Here is a 22,486-nt window from a genome sequence, read left to right as displayed (position 1 = left end):
CTCTTCCTCTCATCGGCATCCCTCCCTTTCCTGACTCTCCTCTCACCATAAGCAAACAAGGTAAAATAATTATTTTTCCATTTAAATGCCCCATGTTTGAGCCAGAATGAAAACAAAGTGATTTAATAAAATTGTCTTTAAAAGGGAAAGGAGGAAAATAAACGTCTACTCTGCTCCTTTCCCTGGTGTTCAGGGAGGCCCCAAGCCCTTCAAAGTTAATTAAAACAGGAACTAAAATCACAGGATTGCTTACTAACCTTTTCCCCATCTTCACCTTAAGGGGAAGACAGCCCACAGGAGCCCTGCCTCTGGCCTGGACCCTGTTCCCAGGCTGTTTCTTCCGGAACCGACCCTCATCCTGGACAGGCACCCTGGCTTTCCTGCAGGCACATCTAGGGCAGGGGGTCCCTTCCCTCCTCCCAAAGAGTTATTAAGGGCCTCCGCTGGCCATTTGAAGTCCTTGATGGACAGCGCCCTCATCAGAAGCTTCCGGACCTTGCCTCCTCCCAGGACAGGACATAGCCTGCCCTCAGCCCCTGCTGCCCCTCCCCATGGGTCTCCTGAGTCCCCAGCTGCTCTGAGCTTTATCTGTCTTCACTGACCCCCTGGCCTGGTCCTTAGCTCCAACTCAGCACTGTTCCGGCTGCTTCCGCCTGGTCTGTATCTGTTCCCCATCAGAGGCCCCATTGGAGCTCCAGCCCTTCAGCAACCCTGATAAAAGAGATGGATGGAAGTGAGTTTCCAGGGCGCCCCTCCCTCCAAGCACAGATCTAGAGCCCTGGGTTCTGACAGGGGGTCCCTGAGGGGGCAGGGGTGAGGGTGAAGGCTGCCAAGCTCTCTGAAGCCCAGTCCCTACCCATCCCCACCTTGTCATAGCCCTTCCCCTCCTCCTAAGGCCAAATTCCTCAGGCTTCCTATGGGCAGGCGCGGGACTGTGATTACCCACACACCGCAGCAGGGATCTCTGTACTAGGTACTTTGCCCCATCTCCATGCAACTCCCCCACCCAGAAAAAGTGATAGTAAAATCAACCATTTGTTGAATACCTATTGTGTTTCAGATATTACTTACAAGATCTCTAATCTAATCACAGCACTTATAGGGGACACTTTATCAGTATTTTGCAGAGGACTGGGAAGAAGGGAAACTTACAAACTTGCCCAAGGTATGCACTTAAAAAGCAGTACCACACACCTCAAGTTCCCTAGCCAGCCTGTCCTTGCCCACAGAGCCCCAGATCTGTTCCAAAGACCTAAAATTACCCTTCACTTGATCTTAGCCCAAAGGCTAAGAAACAATATCATCATTACACTTCAGAGACCACTTCCACTAGAGATCCCCACTACTGCCCCCAGAATTTAACCCCTTCTGGTACCAGGGGAGGGGCATGGGAAGCAGGGAAGCCAGAGTTAGAACCTGGGCCCCTGTGAGAGCCAGCTGCATCCAGAAGACCTATGGGGCCTTCTCCAGCTCTGCCCTAAAGATCTGGGGTTGGGGAAGGGGGATCCGAGGGGAAGCAGGAAGTAGAGCCCTTGACCTTCATCCTGGAAGACCCCTTCACTTCTCATGACCCCATTTCAGTACCCTCAAGTCCATCCTGCCTCCCATGATGCTGCCCATCAAGACAGGGTGAACCTTGATTGTGGGGTAGCACTTGTCACCAAAACTGATTTTCATAACTGTTCACCCTGTTCTGAGAGCTCTCAGTTGCCCAGATGGCAGAGAAAATACTGAAAATAAAGCCAGGCCAGGAACTAGCCTGTGTCTTAGTCCCTGGGGTCACAATCTGGGGACCTAAGATCTCAACTCTGGGGGAGGAAAGGACTGAGGAGAGGGAGGCGAGGCAATGAAGGGACATAAACTCTGGCTTTAGGATAAAGTAGCCCAGGACAGGAGGCTTAGAAGTGAGGTGTGAGGTGTTACCACAGACCAAGAGTGAGGATGGCACCTGAAGACTTCTGGCCTCGACTGTGTCTGGAGAACATCAAGCAAAAGGAGGGAAGGAAGGAATGACTCGGAAGCACCTTTCCTAGTTCAGTCTCGGAAATGTGCGTGTGGTGAGGGGAGGTTCTGTGACCTTTCCAGGTCACAGTTGTTTGAAACCCCTGGGCTGAGCCCAGTCTGGAAGCTGGTAATGGCAGTGGGGCAGGCAATGGCCCAGAGGGCTGGGATGGAGCTTCATGGGACAGTGGTGCTGTGAGCTCTGCCTCTTTCAGCCATGCAGGAGTTACCTAAGGCAGGCAGAATCCTGGAGCCTGAGTTCTTCTCCTCTGTCTACAGCATGTCTGGGACCCAGCTTGAGGACAGAGAACTAGAGAAGAATATTAGGGGCTCCCGCATAGAAAAGGAAGGGGTGGGAGAAAGGATGACTCCATCAGAGCTAGCCTCCAAATTCCACCCCAAGACTGGTTTTCCCTGCCACCAGAGCCTCTGCTTCTGTACGCTTCCCCAAGCCCATCCTTCATCCTGACCTCATTACTTCCCTCAGACCCCGTCTCTGTCCACCAGCTCATCCCTCCTCAAGGGTTCTCAAACCACCCCCATTATCTACAACTGAGTCCCAGAGCTCCCATCACTACCTCCCAGAACAGATCCCTTCCAGTCTCTAAATGTCCCTACCACTGTCCTCTAAGAACCTATTCCTACCTCCAGTCTCCCAGACTCCATTCTCACCCACCCCCAACCCATCTTCCTTCCTCCTAAGTTGCTCTGCTTTGAATAGAAGTGAGACTTGATCTTCATTGACATTCCATCACTCTAAGTGAACTTACATAGCTGTTCCCTGTTTAAAAGAACCTAGTCATTCAGAGGAAATATCCAAAACTTATCCTAGAAGGTTATCAGCCTATGTCTCCAGCCTCCTTCCCTTTACCTTCAACTGCCTACATACTTGAGAGTCCTAGGAAATGGGCCCTGAATGTTTAAGCAAAACAACAGGGAATCTCCAAGCCCACCAGAGTATTTAAGCCTGTCTATTCCTCACACATATATATATAAGCATAGCTACACAAACATGCACGTGCAATCCTGTAAACATACATGTATGTAATTAATTCACATGCACATCTTAGAATAGAATGTTAAGTTCCATGAGGGCAAAGACAATGTGCTTTTTTGTGGTGTATCTCCAGCCCTAAGAACAGTGTTGGCACATAAATATTTGGTGAAAGAATGGCATATAATGGAATATGTATTCGCAAATACATGTATGTATACAGCTATATACATATAACAAGGGGCTTCGCAGGTGGCTCAGTGGTAAAGAATCTGCCTGCCAATGCAGCAGACGAGAGTTTGATTCCTGGGTTGGGAAGGTCCTCTGGAGGACAAAATGGCAATCCACTCCAGTATTCTTTCCTAGGAAACTCCATGGACAGAGAAGCCTAGCAGGTTACAGTCTATGGGATCACAAAAAGAGTCAGACATGACTTAGCAACTAAAAAGCAAAAAACACATATAATAGCACATCCATATATACAGTGCTTATATACAGATTTACATATATGCACCTACATGGTTATCTACATATGTTATATACATGTCTTTATGTAATCTACATACATAACGTACTGTGATGTACACACATATGAAAGTATGAAAGTGAAACTCGCTCAGTCCTGTCCGACTCTGTGACCCCATGGACTATACAGTCCATGGAATTGTCCAGGCCAGAATACTGGAGTGGGTAGCCTTTCCCTTCTTCAGGGGACCTTCCCAACCCAGGGGTCGATTCCAGGTCTCCCACACTGCAGGTGGATTCTTTACCAGCTGAGCCATAAAAGGAAGCCCGTACATAAATGTATGTGTATATAAAATGTATACAGTGCATGTAGACACACATATACATACATAACTACTACAAACATATTATAGATATCATATATATACCACATATACATGTGCACCTTCACATACATATATAAACACAAATCCAAGCACCTTTTTACCCAAGTTTTTCCAAATTAACTGTCTCAAGACCCTAGACCCAGGTTTGGCTGCTGCAACCAGAAATAACCACCAGATGGCACTCTTTCACTACTTCCTGTACCCGTCATCCCCCAACCCGCGCCGGGTTGCCAGAGGTGCCGCCAGAGATGTCTCTCCAAGAGGCACAGAACTTGTCTAGCAGGTGTCCCCTACCTACCAAAGCCAAGGACTTGTCCTTGATCTCCAAGGTCTGCAGTCTCGGCCCTCTTTGAAATCACACACACACGAGTTCACCAAAGAGCTAAGAGTTGGGCTTCACCTGGACTCCCTCTGTTCAGACCAGCCTCGGCTCAAGGACACTTCCTTGAAGCCTTCGAGCTAACAACCAGCAACTGGTTTCAGTGGCTCTATTCCCCAAATGGTCTGAGGACTGAGCCAGGGTCATTTGAACATGTGTAGCACCTACACACCTGTACACACAACTCCCTTCCACAGGTTACTCCCTCATCCTGCGTGGACGCCCAGCCCGGGTCAGCCGAAAGCCGGGAGCGGAGTGGCCAGGCCCTGAGAGTACCCTCAGCGAGGGAGGGGCGGGTCTCGGTTTAACCCTTCCTGCTCTGGTCCAGTCTTGACACCAGACCTCTGGTTGAGGGCTGGATAGAAGTGCATTCCACATCTTAGGCAAACTACTTAAAATCCCAGGAATGGGGGGAGGGGAGAGGAGGGGACAGAGCCTCTCCCGCCTCAGACCTAGACCACTGCGAGTCAGCTCTCTTGGAACCTCACATGTCGGGTGTGAGCAACCCAGGAGGAAAGCCGCGAGAAAGGCTTGGAAACCCGTGGGGAAGCGAAGCAGGGGGTTCTGGCAGCAGCTCGGCTTCCCCTTCCTCCTCCCCCTTCCCTCTTCTCCCCCGGGAGCGCCGGGAAATTATTTATTAAAACGCCTCCCGCGCTCTCATTTATTTGCGGAGAATAATCCTTGGCGTTGCAGCGCGTTTATTAAACCTTTCCCGTCCCCGCATTACTTTAATAATAAATCGCATGTCACTTTCCAGCGACGTTATTAAAGCCGGTCCGCTGGAGCAGAGGCAGGGGAAGGGGGTTGGAGGGGGAGGGAGGCAGCAGGGGTTCTTCCTAGTCAAGGTTGTGGGCCCTGAACCTGCAGTGCCGGAGGGGAAAACTGAGGCTAGAAGGAGACTGCACCTGAACATCCTGTAAAATCTGCAAAACTGATCGGGGAGTACAGGTTCTGGGGACGCGTGTGACCCTCTAGGATCTAGTAGAGCCTCTGGTCTCCAAACGGGCGCAGGATTGATGGGCCCGCCAGGGGGCGTCTTTGAGCCCAGCTGGCCCAGAGTCTTGGCGAAGAACAAATCAGGGGCTGATTCCCAGGCGGATTCCGGGGACCCAGACTCCTGTCCCCTCTTCCAGCGCAGAGCAGACCTCCTTCTGGTCCAGACTCCTAATGGGCTGCTCCTCCCCGCAATCGCCGCCACACCGCTCACATCCCTATTCCTGATTTCGCTGTCGACTTAGAATTTGCCCCAAGTAATGCATTCAACCCGCTCGAGCAGTTGAGCACAGCTCCAGGAAACGCCGGACTCTAGCCAGGACTCAGCAATGAGGTTCCACGGGAGGTGCAGCCAAGCCCTTGGGTTGGGGTCTGGGCCACACCCCTCCCAAGAGGCCGGGCTCCCTGCGTTGGGCCTCAGAGGACAAGCTCAGACACCGAGCCAACCACGACTTCTCCTGTTGTGGGCGCCAGGCTTCGGGCGGAGCCCAGGCGCGTAGGAGGCCCTTGACATCCACACACAGGGTCTTGGCCTCTAGAACTTAAGCTTTCATTTTCTCCTTCAAGCAGTCAATAAACACTGCGCCTCAGCCGTGTCCCTGGCTAGGTAAGGAGAAGGTGGAGAGAGCTTTCGGGAGCGAAAGAGTACAGCTCTGTGAGGGACCTCCAGAGAGAGGACATGCCAGTTAGGGCAGATGAGAAAACAGACTTTACATGACTTTGTCTGAGTTCAGCTGGAAAATGGGCGGATTCATAGGGAAGTCCTAGGGTGCGGCTCATACATGTGACCAAACTTCTCCCCTCCTCCATCCAATTTATGCTTTCATACTCGGTCCTACCCACATAGATCTGGTTCCCCACACTGCCTGGGGAGGGGACAGAGGCGCAGGCAATCTGTCTGTAGATCAGCCCCAGTGGAGGCTGGGAGGATACCCTCCCTCCCAATCTGATGGCTCCAGCCTTCCTGCCCGTGTAGGAGGGTGAGGGGGTGTGCAGCTCAAGCTTCCTCTACATCTGGCAGGCACGTGCTTAGAGAGCAGGACCTACAACTTCTGGAAGCCAGATTCCTAGTACCCTGGAAGGCCTCCTAAAGAAATGTGGTCTCTGTGTGCAAATCTGCATGAACCATCTGTGTGGCTCAGTTTGTTTCATAAGTCTTTATTGTATGCCTACTGTGCCTAGTCCTGTGCTAGGCACTGTCCAGTACAAAGTGGTATAAGATATGGTGCTGCCCTCACGGAGTTTCTAGAATGACAGAAAAATTAGACATGACCAAATGCCCATCTTACTGCACTGAGCTAAATAAACTGCTCTATCAGGCTCTCCTGGACAGCAGAGGGCAAACACCAAACACTTAGTAAGTGAACTGGGATTTATGAGAGGGAAATTTCCTAGAAGGTGAGTTTTGAGGAAGGGTAAACTGAGGTTAGGCAAAGATTGTGCTCTAGGAAAATAAGAGCAGGATCTATGCAGAAAAGCAGTCAGAAGACTGGTTGAGCAGTGTTGGAGGGAGGGCTGCTAAAAAGAAGTGGACGAGCCTGGTGTTTGCATGCCTTTGTCTCAGCTCTGCTCCTCCCCACCCACCCAGCCACCCACCCACCTAGCCTACAGACCAGCAGGCAACTGTTACGGTCTGCCTAGTTGGTCCACACAAGAGGCTGTCCTGGCCAGAGTATCTCCTTCATAGGCCCCTTTGCATCCCACCTCTCCTAGTTTCTGGCTCTCTTCTTATCCGCCTCCAATTTTTGTCTTTCCTATCACCATCACATCTCTCCCACTAAAGGCATTAAATCCATCTGTGAAGGGGCCCTGCTCTGCCTTTCCAGATATTTTCAAGAGTGGGAATGAAAACTACCCTCACTCACCCACCCCCACGGGCCACAGCTCTGCACCTAGTAGTAATCTTCACCCTCTTCACTCTCAGCCTCCTCCTCAGGAGCCAGGTGCAGGGATAAGAGCTGGGGGATGCCTGTGGAGTTCAGCTGGTCTGCAAACACATATAGACAAAGGGGGGAGAACAGGAGAGAAGTGTGTCAGTGCCCATGAATCCCAGTCTGTGGGAAAGCCATGCTTGTGTGTGTACCCACATGCACATCACATCTGGACACACAGTCCAGGGCCTGAATCCACCACCTTCCCCCAGCCCCCAGAGCTCAGGGCTTTCCCTTACCTGGTGTGAGGACTGTCAGGCTAGCTGGGGCCTCAACCTGGCCTAGGGCATTGCGGGCCAGGCAGCGGTAGGTGCCCTCATCACTGGGACGCACAGCCTGGATCTGCAGCCAGCCCGTCACCTCAAACCTCTGCGGTCCACCCCTAAACTGGAGCCAGGAGGAGTCAGCAGTATTCTTCTAGGAGGACCCTGGGCTGCCCTGGGGAGGCCTCAGCTCCCTGCCCCTACCTGCACCGAGATGTGGGGGTCATCCCCTGGCAGCTGAATGTCCAAGCCGTCCTTTCTCCACTCTATGGAGGCCATGGGGTAGGCAAACACTTCACAGCCAAAGATCACATCCTGCCCTGTCACATTCCAAACATCATATGGGTGCAACAGGATCTGAGGTGCTGAAGGTAGAGATGGGAGGCCTGAGAATAGAATGGCACACCCAGCCCAGCAAGGACCCCATATAACAAACACTGTGAATGTGTTTGTGAAGGAACACAATATATGCTGAGGTAAATACACATGCATAAACACGACAGGTACACACAGGTAATACATACAAATGTAGCTGCAGATACACACAAGGGTAGGAACGCAGAGATGGAAATGCACAGGCAGTTTGCACGAACAAGCACAGAGACCCACAGCTCAGCTTGGCAGCCACAGTCTGTCCCTGATTGCTCCCCTGTCCTCATTCTGCCCTCCAGGCCCCTATCCTAATGTGTTCATAACCAACACCTCCCTCCCCCACATCCTAACCCCTCCCTACCACGTGCCAGCTGCCAAAGGCCAGAGAAGCAGCCCTTTCCCCACCCCACCCTGGGGAGGTGGGGCAGCCACATGGCAAAGGCAAAGACACTGAAACCAATCTGGGCAGCAGGCAGAAAGCCTAGAGTTGTGGGGGGAAGCTCCTGCAGAGCGTTTGTTTTCCCAGCAGCCCCAGCCAAACCAGACCCCTCAAAGGGGCTCAGGAAGTGAAGGTTACTAAAGCAGCCAAAGAAAACTTGAGGCTTGAATGGCCCTCAGCCCCCTGGGATGGGGGAGGAGAAGCTGGGAGAGCCCCACTTCTACACTAATCCCTAAACGAGAGGTTCGGAGCCTCGGTTAAGTAAGCACTGGCTTTAGGAAGCTGCTCAAACGAAACTTGATTGCATCTCACAGGAACCCGTCTCCCTGCCTGGATTCCGGAGGCCTGGACAGTCTGAGAGTCTCCCATCACTCGCTCAAAGTTGAGGCCAAGCGTTAACTATGTGCCTGCTTTCTCAGAGGGTTGGTCTCTGCCAGCCAGCTCTGGAGCTTGCACGCACCCCAGCGCACGCCGCTTGCTGACAAAGCTCCGGACGCCCACCTTCAGGCGGCTGCCTCCGCGGACCAACCCCGAGAGTAAACTCATAATGGACTCGAGGCCTCCCTGGCCTCATCTTTTTCACTCCGCTGGCCAGACATTCACGCTGTCCGGGACCCGGGAGCAACGCCACGAGGAGCCCCAAGTGCCGGGGGTCTGGGCCCTGCCGTGCGTACCCGTTTCGCAGGGCCCAGGATGCGCCACGGTGAGGTTGGCGTCCGGCCGAGCACGGGCCGCCTCCTGCAGGCGGCAAATCTGGGCGTAGGTGCGGCCGTCGGAACCGCAGAGCGGGCGCTGCGAGCGGCAGACACACAACGGCTCGGGCACCTCTCCGCGACTCAGGTCGCCACCTGCGTCCAACCGGCACTCAAGCTGCTCGCCGCAGCGCCCGTAGAAATGGGCGCTGGGGTCCAGGTCGCAGAGCTGGCCCTCGAGGTTGGCGCATTCCCAACAGCAGCCGCACGCGTCGCGCACCCGGCCGGCCAGGCAGCCCCGCGGCGCGGCGCACTCTTCTGGCCGGCAGGGAGCGCAGCCCTCGCCCTCCGCCAGCAGCCGCAGCCAGCCGCGCCGCAGGTAATCAGGACCTGGGGATGGCCGCGCGCCAGTCGGAGGCGGCGTCCGCACCACCAGCAGTAACAGCAGCAGCAGCACGGGCAGCGCCAAGGCAGCGGCGGGCGGCTGTGGCATGATTAGCTGGAAGCCGAGAGCACTCGGGGCATCAGCGCGTGAGTGGCACCCTGCCGGGAAGGAAAGCCGGGTCAGGAAGGTCAGAAGCAACCTCCCTGTTCCTCTTACCAACTTAAACTCTAGCACTGCCCACTCCCCTGCTACCTCGGAATCAAGTAGACCCTGGACACGGAGGCAGAGTGACCCTGAAGGGGTCATCAGTCATGCTGGGTGGTAATTGATTGGGATGCTCTTGAGGGTTGGGGAGAGGTGAGAGGAGGGAATGGTAAAGCTCAAGCACACACAGGCATCACCACCAGCACTTGAAGCTTCCTGCCCCAGAGGTGGATGCGGACGGATGGTCCCAGGAGAAGGAGTTGTTAACAAGGGTGGAAAGGAAGAAGGGCGGAGGGGTGTGTGTGTTGCGGGGGTGGGGGGGTGATGCCCTGGGGCCCAGAGCGGCTCACCTAGTGTCCGGGACTACGCCCCTCAGAGCAGCCTTGACTCCTGTCCAAAAACGCAGGCAGTGGAAGCGGCCCGTCAGCCACCTCTGCTCCGACTTGAGAATCTCTGACAGAGCCCACGGACTTGCACTCGGAGATCAGCTCCTCCGCCCCCTCTCCCCGCCCCCTAGACGTCGCACACCCCACCCCCTCCCCTTGTTCTGAAGCTGCCAATTTTATGCAGCCGCACGGGACCCTCCTGGGCCACTTCCCTTAGCCTGGGCCAAAGTCAGAACAGAAGAGCAGTAACCGGACACCCAAGCTGGGAAAGGACTAGAGTTGGGGTGGGGTGGGCTGGGATGGGCGTAGGGACTAGGGGGTAGGATGGGAGAGGAAGGTAATTGAGAAGCTAGAGTTGGTTGAAAGGCTAGGCCCTGTAGCATCTGACTTTACAGTCCCATCCGCTAGAAGAGCTGCATAATGGCAAAGCAGTAGGAATTCTGGTCCAAGTCGAGCGCTCCTGCAGGGCAAAACCAACTAACGTCTCCCCGCCGCCCAAGGGCGATTGCAGGCCTGTCCACTCCACTTTCCTACCAAGTCGCCAAGAGACTCGGCGCTTAATTCTGCCTCCTCACATCTGGCCGCCTCCTCCCTCCCCACATCCGGCAGGTGCTTCAACCCCAGGAGCCGGGTGATTAGAAGTTCCAGCCGACTAGCGGCCGCAGGGAGAGGTGGGCGGGGCAACACCCCAATGGGCAGCGTTCCGGGTCGGAATTACAGGTTATGCTTGCGAGGCAGGCAGCGCCGGAGGCATTCGGTCTCGAGGCCGCCACTAGCGCCAACGTGGCACTTTGGGCTGGGGGCGGGGAAGAGAGCATTCCTGGAGGCCTGCCCGCGGTACCCGGGGTCTGCCAGACCCCGCCCCGGCCTGCCCCCAGCAGCCTACAGAAGCTGCGCGGCAGTACAGTTTGTAGGGTCGGAAACTGAGCTCTGCAGCCAGGGAGGGGACGTTATTCAGTCAGGCTCGGTCCAGAAGGAGCTGGCCCGAGATAGAGCGGCTTGGGCTGGCCTCTTCATCAACCCCGAGGTTGGGGGCCGGGCCTCCGCCTGGGCCTCTGGACGGCCCAGAGGAATAGGATCCGCATGCGCACCGAGGGCTCTTGAAGACGGGCTCTCGGAAGCGGTCTGTAACTCTCAACGCAGCCAAGCCCTTTCATTTAGGGGGTCCTTAGCGGCGTAGACGCCACTCCTGACTAGAGGAACTCTGATGAGGTGGGGGTAGGCAGACACACAGTCCTGCAGGTCTCAAACGCAGACGGGGTCGCAAAGCAAACTTCACGCGAGGTCTCCTAACTGTCGCGAGAATCAAAACAGGAAGTCTAGGAATGCAGAACAGGAAAAGCCCGCGGGTTTTAAATCGGAAAAAGAATGGGCGGAGCCAGGTGTGGCTGTTTACGGGTAATTCTTTGTCCTTGGGCCTGGGGGCAACTGAAGTGTTGATCTGGAGCTCAAGTGAACTGTAAGAGAACTGCGGGAAGCCCTGAAAAAAAGGAGGGGATGGGGAACTTGTAATTGCGGGGCTAACTATTGGAGCCACCTAAGGACATGTCTCTGGTTCTGGTTTACAAAGTACCTTAGGGCGGAGATCGATGTCCTGGTTACAGAGGGTAAGCAATCTGGGATTTCTTAATGAATTGTTGTTGTTGTCTGGTCGTCTTTTGCAAACCCATGAACTATAGCCCGCCAGGCTCCTTTGCCCATGGGATTTTCTAGGCAAGAATACTTGTGTGGATTACCATTTCCTTCTCCGGGGGATCTTCCGGACCCTGGAGTAGAAGCCGCGTCTCCTGTTTTGGCAGGCGGATTCTTTACGACTGAGCCACCTGAGAAGCCCCTGGCTTCTAAAACCAGGAGCCAATATTTAAATTAACAGACTCCACAGATACAGAAACTTCACTTATCCCCCCTTGTTCCCGGCTATTTACTTTCAGCCTTTGCTATGCTCTTAGCGTCTGGTATTAGGAATTGTGACTAACACAATTCTGACTAACTCATTCTGATCTTGGAAACCTAGCTCTTCTCCTGGCAGCACAATAAATTCTAGGTAAATATTTATGGATTAAATGTAAAATTTTTCCAGAGTGTAAAAGTCAAGTTTAACGTGAATTTTTCAGAGTCGCTGACGAAGGGTGGATCGACAGGGAAGGAGCGCCCTCTGGTGGTCTTGTGGTTGATGACTAGAGCATGACCGTGAATACACTAGGCATCAAAAATGTTGATTCTACAGATCTGCTTTTTTTTTTTTTTTTTTTTTTAAGGTTATAAAGGGGACCTGATTTAAATCGGAAGAGGGGTCAAAGTGGACAACTTCATTATTTATTTTTTCTTTTTGGCCTCCATACCGCGCAGCCTGTGGGATCCTAGTTATGGAACCAGGTGACCAGGGATGGAATCCTGCCTCTTCCCCCCAAGCGCTGAGTCCTAACTACCGGACTACCAGGGAATTCCCAGGAGATCTGATTTTATTAAGTAGAGATTTGTTCCAGGAAAACTCCACATATTGTAAAAATACTTTCAGAAGGAAATTTTTTGCTTAAGACACAATTGGAAAGTTTAGATTCTTCCCCATTTCCTTATCATCTGACACTTTGTCCACTAAGGCTCCAAAACACATTCAGTAACATTTATTTGCATCATGAATAGTAAAGAAATAGCAAAAAATAAATGTGCATGCTCATACTTTGAAAATGTTGACTCAGTTTGACCAGACCATGCAAAACTGTTGAGTCACAGGAAAAGGATCCTTTTTTTTTTTAACTGGAAGATAATTATTTTACAATATTGTGATGGTTTCTGCCATACATCAGCATAAATCAGCCACAGGCTTATCCTTAAACCTCCTCCTTAAACCTTCCCGATACCACCCCTCTAGGTTGTCACAGAGCTTTGGGTTCCTTGCATCATACAGCAAATTCCCACTGGCTGTCTATTTTACATATGATAGTGTATATGTTTCGATACTACTCTCTCAAGTCATCTCACTCTTTCCCTCCCCCACTGTGACCAAAAGTCTGTTCTTTATGTCTGCATCTCTTTTGCTGCCTTGCAAGTAGGACGATCAGTACCATCTCTCTAGATTCCATATATATGTGTTATTATGTGATGTTTGTCTTTCTGGAAGGATTGTTTTAATTCAGATGATGTGGCTACAGCAAAGGATGCTGGGTGACAGCATCCTTTTGCATCAGCATGAGGGAGACTAGTTCAGATGAGGAGGGTTAAGTTAAAATTTGTTGAAGAACAGATAATCCTGCTTCTTACCCCTCCTCACTTTTTCCTGTAGATGCTTGTACTAAAGAAGGAATGAGTTATAGAATATAGTGTGCTTTCCACTGTGAATCACAGCTTGGAGCTCACAGGTTATCATACCTTTCCTTTTTTCAGCCACTGACCCATGAGATAATTTTTAAATATAATGACAGTATGAAATGGGTCCTAGATAGATGAGCAACATAAGATGAAACAAGGCATAAAGGATCAATAAGGTAAGAAATTTCTTGGTAAGAAATTACGTAGGAGGACTCACACATTCTAACCTGTCACTTCTTGAACCCTGTTTTGACATGACTGGTGAAAATAACAGGGTTGCAACTTTGAGGAAAAAGCAGAAGTGAAAGAATTGGTCCAGACTGACCCATTAGAGATGGATACAGAGGAATTGTGCTTCCCGTGAACATTAGAATCAGTTAAGTCAAAAAAGGCTCAGCGTAGATAATTAAGACAGAATACCTTGTAGCTAGCTGGGCCTTTCCAGGTGGCACCTAGTGGTAAAGAACCTGCCTGCTAATGCAGGAGATGTAGAGACACAGGTTCAATCCCTGGGTCAGGAAGATTCCTTGGAGGAGGGCATGGCAGCCCACCTCAGTATTCTTGCCTGGAGAACTCTTGGACAGAGGAGACTGGTGGGCTACAGCTCATAGGGTCGCAAAGAGTCGGACATGACTGAAGTGACTTAGCATGCATGCATGCACCTGGTAGCTACCTACTATGACAAATAGGTGAACTCAGTCAAAATAAAAAATATGTGTAGGAAAATAGGGTTAAGTGAAAAGGAGAAGTGTATGAATACTAATTTCAGCTGTGTAAATATTTATTACACATACCATCAACAAACACCCTAAGAGAATTTAGAATGAGGCATATGGTTGAGTATAATGCTTATAATCCTTTATTTTGTAAAATTATTTTTTATAATAAAGTAGAAGCTGTTTTTATAGGTAAATTAGGATGGTGAGATAAATGTAAAATGTTGGGATAACCAGGTGAGAAGGTAGGCATTATAAGTTAGCTGCAAAAAATGGTACCAAATGAAAGCTGCTATCCAGCAGACTAGCCCTCTGTAAAACAGAAGCATTAAGGCAACTTGAATGAGCTTTAAGACATGCAGAAAGAAATCAGGTGAAAATTTTCTTCAGTGTACTTTTCTTATGTCAGGGGAGGCAACTCCTCCCCCAGGCTCCCATTTTCCATGCACCTTTGAGATGGAAATCATAGTTCCATCTAACCTAATAACTTGGCCACATTTTTGTATTAGTAAACTTAGAGAAAATGTTAAAATCATTGAATCTTTCTACATTTCTGTTCACTTTGTTTTTAACCTTTTATTTCATTTCAAAGTATAACAGACAAGAGGAAAAGTGCACAAAGTAGAGTTCAGTTAATTAATACAAAATGACCACTCACGTGATCATCTTCCAGGTCAAGAAATACAACATGGTTTACACCCCCAGAAGCTCCCATCATGACTAGTCCCCCCTTTTCCTCCTAGATAACCACTTCTAAACTCTGTCTTTCAATTTTGCCTGGTTTTGACTTTTATATAAACCAGGACACGCCTAGGAATAGAATTGCTGCTGCATGTGATACGCTTGCATTCAACACTAGTTACCACCAAACTGTTTTTCCAAAATTTCTTCCCATTGTGCCACATCCTTGCCAACACTTGGTATCATCAGTCTTTTTCATCTTGGCCATTAAATACATTAGAGATTATGATTCTAAGATGACCAGTTCCACAAGGATTTCCTCCCCTTTATTTTGAAAAATGTTTAGACTTGCATAGAAATTACAAAGATAGCACAGAAGGTTCCAATGTACTTTTCACTCACCCTGTCCCAATGGTGAATCTTATACGACCATGATATAACTATCAGAACCAGGACATTGATATTGCTACAATATTACGAACTATGGGCCTTAATTCACATTTTACCTGTTTTTACATACATGTATGTGTGTGTATATAATTGAAAATTTAAGGTGAGTTAATGGGTCTTGAAAGGACCCTGATGCTGGGAAAGATGGAGGGCAGGAGGAGAAATGGACGACAGAGGATGAGATGGTTCGATGGTGTCACCGACTCAATGGACATGGGTTTGGGTGGACTCTGGAAGTTGGTAATGGACAGGGAGGCCTGGTGTGCTGTGGTTCATGGGGTCACAAAGAGTTGGACACGACTCAGTGACTGAAGTGAACTGAATGGGTCTTCGGACGGAGGAGCCTGGTGGGCTGCAGTCCATGGGGTTGCTAAGAGTCCGACACAACTGAGCGACTTCACTTTCACTTTTCACTTTCATGCACTGGAGAAGGAAATGGCAACCCACTCCAGTGTTCTTGCCTGGAGAATCCCAGGGACAGAGGAGCCTAGTGGGCTGCCGTCTATGGGGTCACACAGACTCAGACACGACTGAAGCGACTTAGCAGCAGCAGCAGCAATGGGTCTTCTGGTGTTTGAGAGGTAAAGTTCATGCTAAGGGAAAAGCCAGTAAAATCTGCAATACTAGACAAAATGTCCTTTAATATATAAGTTGCTTTTCCATTACCCAGAGTCATTGGAGGGAAGGGAGGCTAATTGTCAGGAAAGCTAGATACTCTCACACATTCACACTCCACATCTACCTGCTGGGATGAGTCCCAGGTACACTAACTGAAGACTACATGTTGTTATGGCACACTCAGAATGGAAGATCTGGTGACAATAAATGATGTCCTCCAAAGCAGCAGGCTCTTCAGTCCCGCCTGACTTTTTACTTGATGATTTTGTGTGAGGCCAGTGAGATACCTTCCTGCTGACACCTCTACAGTGATTCCTCATTTCTTCCACCTTTATTTTATATAACACCCAAATGATTACCAAACTATCTCTGGCGCAGACCTTTATACTAAAAGTCACACCAGTATATCCAAACTGATGAATCTATTTCTCATATTTTCTTCCAAGCAGCCAACGAAGAAGGCCATAAGCAGCTCCAGCCTACATTATACTTACGGCCCCCAGAAAAAGCATTAGTACATCAAATTGCTCTAATACTTTGGCCACCTGATACGAAGAGCTGACTCATCAGAAAAGGCCCTGGTGCTGGGAAAGATTGAAGGCAGGAGGAGAAGGGGATGACAGGACGAGATGGTCGGATAGCATCACAGACTCAATGGACATGAGTTTGAGCAAGCTCCGGGAAATGGTGAAGGACAGGGAAGCCTAGTGTGCTGAGGTCCATGGGGTCACAAAGAGTCAGACACAACTGAGAGACTGAACGACAACAACAACATCAAATTGCAAGGAACTATGTTATTGACTCTGCTGGGGTGATGTGCTCAAAAGGAATTAGTCACATGGCCGAGGCCTGACCAGCCTGGAGCTTGTCTCCTCTGCATCAGATGTAGTCGATGCCCCACTCATTTACCACTGACCATCCCAAAGATTACCTGCAGATGGTTCCTGTACCGTCTCATGGGTCTCTCTACCTGTTGAGTCCTCTGGCCCTTAGACAGCTCAGCTAGCAGGGCAGGCTAAAAATGCCAGGGTTAACTCAGGAGCAAGCTGTAGCCAGTGAAGCAAGAGTTGGAGGATAAATACCCCTGCTTCCTTTCCTTTCAGTGGGATAATTCTGTGCTGTATTCTGTCCAGGCTTGTAGAAGGGTTCTCCCTCACTGATGCACCCTTTATTTGCTTTCCCTCCCTTCTCTCACTTCCTCTTTCCCTCACTGTTCTCATGGATAACCTCCCAAACAGTCCTTACGTCAGATTCTGCTTTCTGGGGAACCAAAATTAAGATAAGTTCTGTAGACGGAGGAGGCCAACTGAACAGTCCCATCAAGACCATATGGACCAGGAAAAGTTCTTGGACCCCAAACTACATTTGTTAGTGGCAATAGCCTTGCTTACATCCCACTTTCAACCTTTACTCTTAAGACAAAATAGAGCTTAGCATTGGCTTCTGTGGCAAGTTAGACAATAGGTTAGTATCCAAGATTTTCCTGAGCTGGTTGTTTCCCTGAAGCCAAGGAAGAAGCTGAGAAATGTACGCTAGAACCAAGGAAAAACTGGTGGGAGGCTTTTTCACGGGCTGATGGAAAATGGAGAGGACCTAACAGTAAGCCAGGAACTACTTGGCTTTTAGGTAACCAAATCACAGAGAATCCTGGACTCACAGAGCATCACAATATGGTATATATAATGCTGAGCAGAGAACAATTGCCACCTCTGTTCAGTGTGGACAATTTGGTACTAACAGAACAAACATGTTAGAACATGGGCTAGAAAGAAGAAACCTGAGGGTCAGCATAAACCTTAGAGCATGTTCATGAGTCCATAAACCTTACACGTCAGTGTGAAACAGCCTTACAAATCCCCAATTCCTTCGTGTATTTTCCACCGTTTTCCCCAGGAATAAAATACAGGAAGAGCAGCACCTAAAGATGACAATCAGGCAAACTCTGCCTCACAAACCTCCTGCTGGCTCTGTCCCCTAACTGGGGGACACCTCAAGGGGAATGTGTTGAGTAGATTCACACTGAAGTTGAACTCAAGAATTATGTAGAAATATGGCGCTTTAAATTAAGGAATTGAGATCTTTGGGGCCCTGGGACTTGATTTGCTGCCACACTGCCCTCTACAACATTTTTTTTTTTTTAAGATTTATTTATTTATATTATGGCTATGCAGGGTTTTCATTGCTGTGCGAGGGCCTTCGCCAGTTGTGGCAAGCCAGGACTACTCTCTAGTTGCGGTGGCCAAGCTTCTCTCATTGCAGTGGTCTCTCGTGGCGGGGCACGGGCTGTAGGCACATGGGCTCAGTAGCTGTGGTGCACAGGCTGAGTTGCTCTGCAGCATGTGGGATCTTAACCTCACCACAGATCGAACCCATGTCCCCCTGCATTGGCAAGCAGATTCTTTACCACTGAACCACTAGGGAAGCCCCTTCTACAACATTTTAAAAGAATCTAGAATCTAGATTTATCACAAGAGAGAAGGCTGCTGTATATCAGTCTTGTGCTTTGGGAACTGTCAAGCTCCCAGCTGCTGAGTGCTGTCTGCAAAGCAGGCAGCAGCTGCAGTGGGAGGCAGCTTAAAAGGCCCCATAATCTAGGAGGGGCCTCTGAGAAGTTCTTATTTTACCATAAAATCCAGGCTTTCAGTCAGCTTGGCCAGCAGCTGTGACCCATCTGAACCGCAGTTTATTCTAAGAAACAAGGAATTCAGCCTTCAAACATGTTGTATTTGGCATAGTGGGTTTTCTTCTTAATTGCCAATATTTAAATAATGAGAAATTTTGTATAAATTTAGGGGCCAGAGTCATCAGGCCAGGATGTTCAGAGAGGCCTAAGGGCTCCTAGTGCTGTTCCTAATGCTAAGATTAGGAAGTGAGAAAAGTTGGACCTAGTATCTAAGCTCCGAATGCTGCCAGATTTTTTGGAAAGAGAAGAAAACCCAGGGAATCTGATCCACTCTGCAACCACTGAAGATCAGCATTGGCTGCTGTTGGAGTGGGGCTGGTCCTACCCAGCTCACCACAGTCCTGACCAGGCTTACCTCCCTCACTTAAGATTCCTGCTGGTCCATCTGGCCTTTGAGTTTATGATCCTCGAACTAGCTGGTTCCTTCAGCTCTAACATGCAGTAATAACAATGACAATAGTTACCGCTTATCAAACCATTCCAGCGTTTTAGGCACTGTGGCTAGCAATATACATACATCAGCTAGTTTCAGACTTACAAAGGTGGTATTATTAACCTTACTTTTTAAATGAGAGGACTGAGGTACAGACCTGGAGGTAAAGTTGCCCACTATCACACTCACCAGTAAGCAACAGAGCCAAGACTTGAACCTGGGGCTAACAACATCCAAGGCCTGATTCTAACCATCACATTATCCTGACAGTATCACTGTATCTTTGTCAGCCTAGCTCTAGTGCAGCTAGAGTTGGAACTGCAGCTGGTGTCTTATCATTTAAATACCCCATATTCAGGAGCCAAGCTGCAGAAATGCAGGTGAGCGTGTGCCCAGATCAGGAGATGGGGAGATGATGGGGAACCTCGTTGGTCACAGCATCTAAGCACCTGAGACCAAAGTGCTTCAGAGCTGGCATGAAGAGAGGGGACTTCCCAGGGGCAGTCTTTTAGACTCCCTGCTCCCAATGCTGGGGGCCCAGGTTCAATCACTGGTCAGGGAACTAGATTCCACACGCGGCAACTAAAGGTCCCACATGTTGCAACTAAGACTCAGCACAGTCAAAAAAATTTTTTTTCAAAACAGAGATGACAAGAGAGATGAGCTTGGGTTTCTGGGGAGGCAATAGGGGAAAGGCAGGCTAGTCCCCTGTTAGAGGCCTTGGAGAGAACCCCCAGCTGCTCCTAGTGCTGGGACAGGCAAGTGGGAGGTGAAAGCATTTACAGATGGCTGATACCTGAACTGCTGGTGTCGGCAGGAACCATCCTGCGTATGTGTGGTTGGGCTGGAGGGCCTGGTGAATGAAAATGAGGTGGTTTCCTGAGCTGGGGGGCAGTGTGAGCCTCAGAGCCGTGGGGCTTCAGGGCCTCTCTACCCTCCTTGCTTGAGTGGTTGGTCTGTCGTGACCAGGAGGCTCCTTTGTAGGAGGCAGCCCAGCTCCCTCACAAGAAAAAAAATAGCATTGGAGCCCTCCTTAGGTGCAGAAATACAGCAATTTACCCAAGGCCTCCGGACCACGGCCACGTGCAATAATACATGGAAGTGGGAGGGGAAGGGAGGAAAGGTCACGTCCTGAGGCGCCTAAGCTCGGCCCAGGGCGCTGGGACGCCACACACCTGGCCCGGCGGGGAGCAGGCAGGAAGAGGCGCTGTCTGGGGCTGAGGGCACCAAGCGGTTCCGCGGCCCGGTCAGGCGGGTGACCCGGAGCCCTGAGCCCGGTGGCTTGGCTGGGGAGCGGCCCCTGCGAGAGCCGAGAACGCCGCAGGCAGGTGGCAGCGCCGGGAGAGAAAGCCGACGGAGGGAGCTCTCCAGCCCCGCCGGAGCCCGGGGTGCGTCCGCGTCCCACCTGCGCGAGGGCACCTAGCCCGCGGGAGGAGGCTCGGGAGTCCGAGGCGGGTCGGATTCCCAGCCAGCTCTGTCCTCACAGGAGGCGGCCCATTATCCGGCGTCGTTAAAGAGCAATTAGATGGAAATTAAGCCGAGAACAAGTATTGATTATCTCATTAAGGCCGGGGGAGCCCTGTCTGTCGGCGAGAGTTTACTGCGGCTCACCCCATTATCTGCAAGGTGAAAGCCTGCGGTCATCAACACCTAGTGAAGTATCGATCTGGTCCCAAACCCAGTCCCGCCCCTTCCCCCTAGAGTAAGGGTTCTAAGAGGTGACACTAGGGGTGTGACAAGGTGGAGGAAGAACTCGGGCCCCCCACTCTCTCTGTCTTAGCTGTTCTCTGTAGCTGCCTTCCTTTCTTGCTCCCAAATCATTTCACACCCTGGTGCTGGCCAGGGGCGGGGCTGTAGGTGTAGGGACTGGAGAGGAAGGTCAGAGGTAGTTCACAACCCTCCAGGCCTGGAGAGATGAGACTCCCCTAGTTTTACATCCAAAGAAGAGAAACTAGAGTTGAGATTTAATGGAAAGAATTTGCCCCAGCTGACACAGCGCACAGGGCACCTCCGGACCCCAAGCCCCTGGAGGGAGGGGGAAAGGCTTCGTCTGGTTGACTACCATCACCAAAGGCAGAGACACCTGGGACCACCCCACAGATTTCCCAATGCTTAGTAACCTCAGAATTCAGAAGACGTTTCCTCAGGATCCCAGATGATGTGACATTTGGAGAAAAATCACAGTGTGTTGGAGATGAGTTTTTTTCATCCCAGCTTTGCTTCTAGTTTGGTTGTGTGACCTTGGACAAGTCACTTTGCTTCTCCGGGTCACAGAATCCTCTAAAGAATGGAGTCGAAAGAGCTCTATGGCTCTTGAGTCCTCAGACACCATAATCTGACCGACTAACTGCTGAGCTCCTGCCTAGTAGGGGCTTCCCAGGTGACTCAGTGGTAAAGAATCCACTTGCCAATGCAGGAGACTCAGGTTCAATCCCTGGGTCGGGAAGATCCCCCATAGAAGACATGGCAACCACTCCAGTATTCTTGCCTTGGAAATCCCATGGACAGAGGAGCCTGATGGGCTACAGTTCATGCGGTCACAGTGGAGTTGGACATGACAGTGACTAAACAACGAGAACCCAGCAGGTAGATGCTAGGGAGGCAGCTGAGTGCCCAGCTTCTGCCCACACTCCACGAGTTATGACCTCAATGGAGAGAAGATATCAAATTGATAATCACAGAAATAGTAATTCACAATTATTAATTAGAAGAGTACAGATGCTGTGAGGGTGTTTAAGAAGAGGGTGGTGGAATTTACATAGGAAACAGGTATTTCCATTAAAAAAAAAAACAAAAACAAAAACACAGGGAACAAGCCTGTTGCCCACTCATCCACTGACCACAAAATTACTGAAGGTGCTCCAGAGCCCATGGTGAGTAAAGTGATGGTCCCTTCCACCTGGAGACTGGTGTCAAGTAGGGGAGAGAGACAATGACATAATAAACAGATGAAGGTAAAAGCACACACATGGTCTGTATACTGAAAAATATGACATGGGGATATGAGTGAGAATAAGAAAAGGAATTTACTTAGGAGCGGGGGTCAAGGGAACCTCTCTGAGAAAGCGAAGTTCAGTCCATCATTTAAAATCAAAAGTCCTTCAGTCAAACCCGCGGGAGGAAGGGAGAGGGCTCACCTTCCTCCCCTACTGGCCTAGCCTCAGACCTCTGCCCAGGTCGGAGACGGAGAAGGAAATAGAATTGCGGTCTCTGGCACTCCTGACCCTTTTATGGGGCTCACCTGACGGAAAGGAGGTGGAGAGAGGGATGGCGGCGGGTGGTGCGGCCGGCACCAGGTTGGCCAGCGCCGAGCGAGCGGCGCTGCAGCGATATCTGGGCTCATCTCCCTGCCCCGGAGTCCGGGAACTATTAATCTTGGTTGACGGTTTCTAATGTCCTAATTGGGAGGTGGGGAGAGCGGCCCAGTCCGCCCTAAAGGTAGAAGCAGCTAATGGGCCTCTTCATCACCGCCAGGAGCGAGTCCCTGGCGGAGAGCTAGGGGCGCTTCAGCAGGTGAGACGCGGAGCTGGCAGCGACCCTTAATGAAGCTGCCCGAGCGGCGGCGGACCGTGAGGGAGCTGGAGAGGGAGGCTGTTCCGGAGGTGAGTGGAGAGGTCGCACATTCCCGCCCGGCAGCCCAGCTCCGGAGCTCACCTGGGCACACTTTATCTGAGGAGACTTCCTGGGGGTTCAGTGCTGGGGGTGA

General features: G+C 50.6%; 1 protein-coding gene across 9 annotated transcripts in view; it reads right to left on the bottom strand.

The window, feature by feature from the left end:
• KAZALD1 (Kazal type serine peptidase inhibitor domain 1) overlaps positions 1-10,016 on the bottom strand; it is a 51,832-nt gene extending 41,816 nt beyond the window's left edge. For 3 of the 9 annotated variants that reach the window (XM_070780688.1, XM_070780690.1, XM_070780687.1), the window contains exons 1-5: positions 9,855-10,016; positions 8,898-9,458; positions 7,617-7,798; positions 7,389-7,536; positions 7,111-7,205 (exon numbers count right to left, since the gene is read on the bottom strand). In XM_070780688.1, coding sequence (XP_070636789.1) covers positions 7,111-7,205; positions 7,389-7,536; positions 7,617-7,798; positions 8,898-9,408 — 936 coding nt within the window. In that variant the 5' untranslated portion in view covers positions 9,409-9,458; positions 9,855-10,016. Of the gene's footprint in view, positions 1-6,356; positions 7,206-7,388; positions 7,537-7,616; positions 7,799-8,897; positions 9,459-9,854 lie in introns of those variants that run through there. The other 6 variants (XM_070780683.1, XM_070780685.1, XM_070780684.1 and 3 more) reach the window with 5 other exon arrangements.
• Positions 10,017-22,486: the final 12,470 nt, after the last annotated feature.

The sequence above is a fragment of the Bos indicus genome, chromosome 26 (genome assembly GCF_029378745.1).
Source record: "Bos indicus isolate NIAB-ARS_2022 breed Sahiwal x Tharparkar chromosome 26, NIAB-ARS_B.indTharparkar_mat_pri_1.0, whole genome shotgun sequence".
Taxonomy (NCBI): domain Eukaryota; kingdom Metazoa; phylum Chordata; class Mammalia; order Artiodactyla; family Bovidae; genus Bos; species Bos indicus.
Note: the sequence above shows the minus strand (reverse complement) of the source record. Positions and strands in the feature narration are given on the sequence as shown.